Source organism: Triticum aestivum, chromosome 5D (genome assembly GCF_018294505.1).
Source record: "Triticum aestivum cultivar Chinese Spring chromosome 5D, IWGSC CS RefSeq v2.1, whole genome shotgun sequence".
In the NCBI taxonomy this organism is placed as follows: Eukaryota; Viridiplantae; Streptophyta; class Magnoliopsida; order Poales; family Poaceae; genus Triticum; species Triticum aestivum.
The window spans coordinates 57,577,193-57,586,147 of record NC_057808.1 but is presented as its reverse complement, the minus strand read 5'-3'; the positions used below and the strand labels follow the sequence as shown (position 1 = coordinate 57,586,147).

At 48.2% G+C, this 8,955-nt stretch overlaps 1 protein-coding gene across 1 annotated transcript; it reads left to right on the top strand.

The window, feature by feature from the left end:
• Window positions 1–405: 405 nt before the first annotated feature.
• Window positions 406–1,345, top strand: LOC123124328 (uncharacterized). Its single transcript, XM_044544961.1, has one exon. It carries the CDS (start codon window positions 516–518, stop codon window positions 1,203–1,205), a length of 690 nt encoding a protein of 229 aa, XP_044400896.1. The 5' UTR covers window positions 406–515; the 3' UTR covers window positions 1,206–1,345.
• The last annotated feature ends 7,610 nt before the right edge of the window (window positions 1,346–8,955 follow it).

Sequence of the window (8,955 nt, the reverse complement as noted above, 5' to 3'; positions counted from 1 at the left end):
GCATATAACAAGTTAATCTGATTCGGCATGTTTTACAGCAAACAACTGCAAAAGCAATGTTCTATGTTAAACGGTCTTATATTTGTTTATAGAGGGATATCAAATTGTTACAGTTCAGTATAATTCCATCAGGTTCTGCACCTATGAGGTTTATGGTGTTTAAAAAAAGAACAAAATAAATACTCCATCTGTTCATAAATATAAGTTTTTTTAGAGATCTTAATATAAGTCTTATAAGAGTATTTAGGAACGGAGGGAGCACTCGCAACTTGCAAGCACGAACATAGCATGGCCCAACCGAACCATCAGCTAACCTCTCTCTCCCTCCATCGCCATTGCTAACACCTTCAAGCACTGGTGAGCAGTACCCGCAAAAAAAAAAAAAAAACACTGGTGAGCAGTCAGCTCCCCACCCCAACAAACGTTGCATGTATGCGTATGTAGCGTACAACCACAAACCCCGTACCTAAACCTCCCCATGAGCTCCTACATATACGGCCTGGAAGAGCCCGGCAATGCAGCACCACGGCCAAGACGTACCCCCGGCGAAGAGATCGACGTGGCGTGACGTACCATCGACCCCCACGATGGTCGACCGCCACCGCGCCTTCGTCGCTGCGGCCGCCGCGACGCTCTGCCTCTTCTTCGCGCACGGCGTGGCCGCGGCCCGGCCGCTGGAGGACCACCGCTTTGCCGGCGTGGCACCGGCGGCGGCGGCTGCGGATATGGTGATGGACGTGTCCGCGGCGTCGCCGGATGGATCTGCCACGTGGGAGCGCGGGGACGAGGCCCTCCGCGCCGGGAAGTGGCTGCCCCTGCCGCTGCCGACCGCGCTGACCGGCGGCCTGCGGTTCCCGGGGGTGTTCCAGTTCCCTGCGGCGACCGTGGGCGCGTCCATGCCGTGGATGGCCGGCGCGCCGCCCGCGCTCGCCGGGCCGGGGATGCCGGCGCTCGTGCCGCCGTACGTCGGCGTGACCCGACAGGAACAGCTCAGCGTGTGGGCTTCGCTGTTCAACCCGTTCCGTGTCAGGCCGAGGGTGCCGGCCCAGCCGTCGTCGGTGCCGGCGGAGCCCAGGGTCCCCGCCGTCGCCAGCGCAGGGCTCGACAGGACGACGACGGTGGACCAGCCGGCCGCCGGCGCGCAGATCGGCGAGCCCAAGTGGGGCGTCTTCTTGGGATCCGCTACTCCAAACAACAACGGATAGCTTAATTAGCTACTCCATATCTCTCAACTCTCAAGGCCCCGTGCCGCCGTGGCCAAATAAGCCAATTAGCGTAGTATATTAGTACTACTAATTATAATTAAGTAAAAAATTATATGAAGGAACCTTCTTTTTGGAGATTATCATTGACTCTTATTGTAGCATAGATAGATGTATGCACTTTTGCAACGTAGTGAAGTGTTCTAGATAGAACAAAAGATCCCCACAAAAAAGAAAAAGAAAAAGATAGAACAAAAGATAGGAGTATTTGATATTTGTAACGTTTATTTATTTTGAACTAGCAATCATTCATGGCACGATTGAAAAAGAAGTTAATTTGTTATCTATAAATCAATGTTGATTATTCTTTGTAAATTGGCCTCAAAGTATGATGTATCATGTATGTAGAGTTGCAGACCGCCATCATAATTTTCAACACGTTAAGTAGCTGGAGGTTGCCCAGCCGCGCCACCTTTTGGCGGGGATCGTGCCAGGTTGTCGGAGAGGTCGAGGAAGACCAGCTACAAGGCGTTGCTGAACTCCGGTGGGACCTTGCCCTCGATCACACTGTCGAGGATGCCAATGGCAAGGTCAAGGTACCGGAGGTTGGTGACATGATCTGCTATCTCTGAAGAACTAGCTAGCAGAACAAACATCAGAGAGTAGCTAACTTAGAGAGAAAATCGTGAGGGAATTTGGACAAATTTCAGGTACGCCTTCACGCCAACCAGAATATGGCGGCTAGGGTTAGAGCAACTCTAACGGGCCAACCCAAATGGACGGCGATTTCGTCCGCTTTTTGTTCGTTTGGGTCGGCCTTCCGCCCGGCGTCTGCCCTGTTTTTCATATGGGTCGGCAGCGCGCCCAACGCGCCGACCCATATGTGCAGGCGTGGCCGGCTGGCCGCCCAATTTTACGTTGATTTGCATTCAAACATATTGTGAAATGATATAACAAGCAAAATAGTTTAGCCGCCCAAATAAATAGTATAGTTTTACAAGCCAAATAAAAATAAAAATGTTTCACATAGTTTTGCAAACGAATAAAAAAAGATACATCTATTGGTTGTCAGCATGAGTCCACATATGCTCAACCAAATCATTTTGCAGTTGCACGTGAGTTTCCCAATCACGCATGTCTTCATGAAACTGAGTGAACTGCTCAAATGTTGCCGCTACTTCATGCTCAGGCACAACATTCTCACCCTGAAACTGAAAGCCTTGATCATACAGACGTTCCGGGCGCTCGTCTTCTACGATCATATTGTGCATGATCACACAAGCAATCATCACCTCCCATAGTTTCTGCGTGCTCCAAGTATTAGCGGAATTTGTGATGTTTGAACAACGGGTTTGTTGTATAAAAGTAGTCCTTCCAGAGAAGAAAATGCCCGCTCTCTCGGTTGCGATTCAACGCTGGAAGGTGGCCCGGAATGGAGCCACGGAACAACGGCCACTGGCTGTTGAGGTGGTGATGGACCAACACGGCAGCCAATATCTCCTCCTCATCGTCGGAGTCGCAAAGGAAATTGTGGAAAAAGAACTCGTCGGCGGAGTCCATTTTCGTACCTTGGCAAGCTGTCGAACAGCTTGCGGGCGTCGAAGAAGGAGACGGCCGGCGAGCGGAGACACGGCACCCACAGACCAGCTAGTTGCCCTGCCGGCGTCCGACGAGTGTGACGGCGTCTGACGAGTGTGCCGGTCGGATGTGGCGGGGGCGGCGAGGCGTCTTCTTGGTCGCGGGCGGCTGTGCGGTGGGGGAAGCGGCGGTGGGAACCAGTTTTGCTCCCCGGCGGCAAAACGGCGACGGCGGGCGACGGGGGGCAGGGCGGCGTTGCTGGGCGGATGTGGAGGCGGTGGCAGCTGGAAGAGTCGCCGGCAAAAATGGGCGGCGGCGTCGGTGACGGAGGAGGCGGGGCGACGGTTGCTTGTTGGCCGAGGGGGGGGGGGGGGGGGGAGAGGGGAGGCCAATGTGCCACAGACCAACGGGCCCGGGGACAGGTATAGGCGAGCGCGCGCGTCCGTCGCGTGTCCGCGCCGACGCAAATCAGGCTCAAAAATAGGCCAGGAATGGGTCGCCTGCGGACGAAAAACGGACGCGCGTTCGTTTGGGTCGACGCGTTGAGCCGCCTTTTCTCCGCGCCGACCCAGACGGACGGCCGCGGACGAAATGGGTCGCCCATTGGAGTTGCTCTTATACCCGAGTACAAGATAATGGTCTCCATCTTCCTAGATCCATGGCTCTTATAGCCTTACATTAGGTGAAAAGTAGATGGAAACACACTGAAAAGTAAAATGGAGCTACCCTATCTGTTGTCGGAATTCAAGTACAGTCGAGCCTTGCTGGCCGTTGGATGCACGATGGCCAGTGGGAGAGCTTTATGACTCTTGTCGACAAAGTGCTAAGCTGATGTCGGAGCCTCATCGGACGGATGATCGAAGTTGCTGATAGCGCGCACTGAGAAGTGTCTTGTTTCTTCAGTTATGGACAGAAAAAGTTTCGCAATCTTCGGTGTTCTTCAGTCCGTGGCCTGACAGTTGGCGAAGTTGCCGAGCTCCGGCGAGATGTCAGGGTGCCATCTTCCATGTCCAGCCCGGGGTTGAAGAATTCGCACAAGAGGAAGAAGGCCGAGCCGCGAACCCAGCAGAGAAAGAGTTCTGGCTGACTTGAACACCCGGAGGCTCGATCACGGCGAGAGGAACTTCGGCAACACGGCGGTGAAGGTTTTGGAGGATAGGTTAAGCACCGCCAGTGCCGGCAGCCGGAGACCTCTCCGCTCAGGTTCCTTCCGGCAAGGTCGAGCCCGTGGACAAGGCCTGCAGCCTTCCAGTCGGCGAGCGCACCCAGCGGGTCGAGAATGCCCGCCTTCACTCCAGCAGCGCCGCCCAGTCATCGCCGCTGACGGTTGCAGCCGCTGGACAAGATGGCAACGAGTGCCACCACGACCAGAATTGCCACTCTTGCCGCCACTAGAATCTACCACACACACACACACAATTTTCTTCTTCTTTAAAACTCACTTCGGCTGGCTTAGCTTAGCTCAGCTATGCTGCTTCTAGTGCTGTGACGTTGTCAGTACAGTGTCTCCTTCGGTCTGCTCTGTTTCTATTTAGTTTACTCACTGGCTTCATCCGCGGGGTCAACAAGGAAGAAGAAGCAAAGGAGGAGAGTCTGCAGCTAACTAAGATGGCACAAGAAACTTTATATGATGGTGGTGAGATTTCACAAGAGAAGATTGCATGATTTCTTCCAAGTAGAAGGATTATGTACTACTTCCTCCGTTCCTAAATATTTGTCTTTTTAGAGATTTCAAATGAATTGCCACATACGGATGTATATAGACATATTTTACAGTGTAGATTCACTCATTTTACTCCGTATATAGTCTTTTGTTGAAATCTCTAGAAAGACAAATATTTAGGAACTACAGTAACCTCCTTGCATTTTCTTGGCATGGCCAGTTTGCTGTTTGCTTTGTGCCAAAACACCTCACCTGATGAGCAAATGTGAGCAGTTTGGAGCTAGAGGAAGGAAACATGAGATAAAACAGAGTACTTTCTTTGACCGAAAAGAAGATTAATTAAATTAAATTAACCCAAGGGGAGACATGTCCTGTGTATATAGATCAAATAAAAAGTGTTTAGAAATACACAATTTAGTTGTCTTCATGGAGCTTAGAGCGATATACATGTTTTTTTCCGGTTAGAGTACTAAATCTACTGCTTCACACAAGTTAAAGTATCACAAACGCATTTTAATCTTAAAAATAGTTCAAATGTATTATTAAACTCAAGCTAGTTCACATGTATTATTAAAGGCAAGCTAGTTCAAATGTGCCACTAAACTCAATCTTACTTAATTACATGTTTCATGTTCATAAAAATCTTCAGCACATCGTCATCACTTGATAATATCTTGCTCAAACTGAACAAATATTTAAACAACCACCATTCATACAATTTTGAAGATATATATTTTTCATTATGTTCGGAAGAACACCCTTGCAATGTTCACCACCAAAATCAAGAACAACACTAGTTTGGCAAGAAGTGCATCTACTTGTAAAGATAGAATAACTTTTGTTTTGTTTCAACAACATAAGTAAATAGCTCAGCATGTTTTTGTAGTTTCTTTGAACATATCATCTCTTTTGTCATCGATAATGTTATCAAGTTGAAAAATTAAGACCTATCAAATACACATTTTAAATATCACCAGAAAAAAAAACATAGGAAATATAAGCTATTTGTTCAGATTGGGCTAAGCTAAATGCAACATATTACATTTATATTAAGTAGTATTATTTTTTGCAAACCATTTGTGGTGACCATAACATAAAATTCATGTTTAAAAATACATTAAAAATATGAAAATGATGATATCATGTTTGTTGAGATATTAGCTAATTTTTTTTAAATAATACATTTTTTTATTAAATTACAGAAATATTACGCTGAAAAAAGAATTTTCAAAAATAATACACCGTCGGCCCGCTGCAGGCCGACTGAGCCCAGTCAGCCCACAGCAGGCCGACTGGTGGCCCATCAGCTTGCTGCTGGCCGATTGGGCTGTCGGCCACCAGAGCAAGCCCAGTCGGCCTGCAGTTGGCCGACAGGGTCCAGTCGGCCTACAGTTGGCCGATAGGCCTGCAGTGGGCCGACTAGGCTCAGTTGGCCTGCTGTGGGCCGACTGGTGCATGCCACCATTTTTTTTTCCGAATGATCGCTGGTTTTTTTTGTAAAACTATGACGTATTCCGCACAACCCTTTCCCGCCATATGTTCGCGCCAACTATTTCCCGCCACCCGTTTTCCGCCACCCATTTCCCGCCACCCATTTCCCGCCACCCATTTCCCGCCAACCTTTTCCCGCCACCCGTTTCCCGCCACCCGTTTCCCGCCACCCATTTCCCGCCAACCCTTTCCCGCCATACCGCAGTCGTTCTTTCCCGCCATTTTCTCCTCTCTACCTATAAAACCCCCTTCAGACAGAGGTGGATAAGCATTGCAGTGTAGTGTAGTTGAGATGTCCCATTATCCTTTCGATCGTAGTTTTCACCCTGGGATGAGCAGGACTCTTCTGAGGCTAGCTACCGATTTCAGGATGGATAATAGGATAGTTCCATGGGACGAACTCACCGGTAGTGACACCATAATGAATGAGTTGGCTCACCAATTACGTAGGTCTGGGTGGCCTGAAAGGACCTATGAGGAGGTACGTAAAGAACTTCTTAGGTTGCATGACAGGTGGAAGAAGGTAGTGGTGCCGAAGAGTGAAACTTTCAGAAGGATTGCAACAAATAATCCATGTTTATGGACCGAGGAGAGCGAGGACGAAGATGATATCTTCATGCCGCCGCTTCCGGGTTCTGCATCGTCGAAGGGCAAGAGTTCTTCATCATCGAAGGGCAAGGTTTCTGCATCGTCGAAGGGCAAGAGTTCTTCATCGTCGAAGGGCAAGAGTTCTGCATCGATCGAGGATGACGATGATGACTTCATGTAGTTTTTATGCTGTATGTTGTGAGTTCAGTTACGTACCATTTAATTTAGATGTAGTTCTATCTAGTTGTTTGTAATGTCTCGTTGTATGAATATTATGTTCTATCTAAATATGATCTTGTAGTTCCGATAACAGAGTACTAAAATAGAGTAGGCATATGTCTCGTACATAAGTACATAGTCATTTGTCTCATACATAGAATAGACATAAGTCTCACACAGAAATAGATGGTAATGTCTCTACTGATAGATAGAAGCGTCAGTGACGACGTCTGGCCTGGCGGAGAGGCGGATCTCGAATGACAAATTCATCACATATAACTCGGTTTCCTGTAGCAATGCAACTCAACAACCCTTTTCCATTCCCATTCGCTCAGCATTTCTTGAATCTTGCCATCATCAGTTATGTCAATCAATTTTCTTTCCCCAGGGCCATCTGACTGCTTCCTGCTGACGTAGTACACAAAATCGTCTTCCTTCAACCCTTGCTTCAACATGAATTTAGTCTTCAACCAATCAAAAGTGAGGTCCACTTCACTAACTTGCACAACACTTGGAGAAAAGCCTTGGACATGAACAATAGGGCTAAGCACCCACTGAGTACCCTTAGCCATCTGCAACACACAAATCGCATTGAGTACCTAACCTACCCCTTAATATCCCCACTAACAAATATTAGACATGTCTATATATTACCAAGCTATATATTACAGAATATTAACGGAGCAACTAATACAATTCACCCACCTACAAGTATATTACGAATATTTGCCGTAGCAACTACAAATATTGACAGATTAATATATTTGACTGGACTGCCTATATTACGGACCTTTTTTCTGGACTACTACATATACTGACACTCCTAAATACTTGACATCCACATATAGGACGGATTATTACCGGAGCAACTACACATTTTTACACAACTAATTAGTTGACATCTAAATATATTAACAAATACTACCGGAGCACCTACGAAAAATAAAATGTGGGCTGAAATATACCCTTGAAGCATGCGTGCGAACGAAGAACGACGAACGGCGGCCGCCAAACTGCCGGTGCTCCGGCTCCAACGAAGAACGACGAACAACAGCTTCACCTCCACCACACTGCCCCAACTTCACCACCACCACACTGCAATGCTTATCCACCTCCGCCTGAAGGGGGTTTTATAGGTAGAGAGGAGAAAATGGCGGGAAAGAACAACTGCGGTATGGCGGGAAAGGGTTGGCGGGAAATGGGAGGAGGGAAACGGGTGGCGGGAAACGGGTGGCGGGAAATAGGTGGAGGGAAACGGGTGGCGGGAAACGGGTGGCGGGAAATGGGTGGCGGGAAATGGGAGGAGGGAAACGGGTGGCGGGAAAAAGTTGGCGCGAACATATGGCGGGAAAGGGTTCTTCATCATCGAAGGGCAAGGTTTCTGCATCGATCGAGGATGACGATGATGACTTCATGTAGTTTTTATGCTGTATGTTGTGAGTTCAGTTACGTACAATTTAATTTAGATGTAGTTCTATCAAATTGTTTGTAATGTCTCGTTGTATGAATATTATGTTCTATCTAAATATGATCTTGTAGTTCCGATAACAGAGTACTAAAATAGAGTAGGCATATGTCTCGTACATAAGTACATAGTCATTTGTCTCACACATAGAATAGACATAAGTCTCACACAGAAATAGATGGTAATGTCTCTACTGATAGATAGAAGCGTCAGTGACGACGTCTGGCCTGGCGGGGAGGCGGATCTGGAATCGGGGACCATCCCAACCTGTCGGGTGCCCTAATGTGACGAGGAGGAATCTTAGACTCTCCCTGGTCATGCTGTGTATCCTGTGTGGGGCCTGGTGGAGGAGTCGAAAACATGTTCATCCACTGGGTGTGCTGCGACATCTGAGCCTGTATGTTGTCCTCGGGATGTTGATCACTCCCCCACGTATCATGTGATGCCGACATAGACGCCTGATATCCATAGGCTCCTACGCGATGGAACGTTTCATCATGAAGAATGAGGTCGCGTCAATTAATATTGAAAACAATAAATATGAAGACACATACCTGCTGGCTGTGACGTCTGCTCTGGCTCAAACACGAAACTGGACGAGGGACCGTGTTGCTGTGGCTGTGGAGATAACACGAAGCTCGACGAGGGACCGTGTTGCTGTGGCTGTGGAGAAAACACGAAGCTCGACGTGGGACCATAGTGCTGCGGGTGCCACGTAGAACTGCCAGGTTGGTCAGGACGGGGTGGCC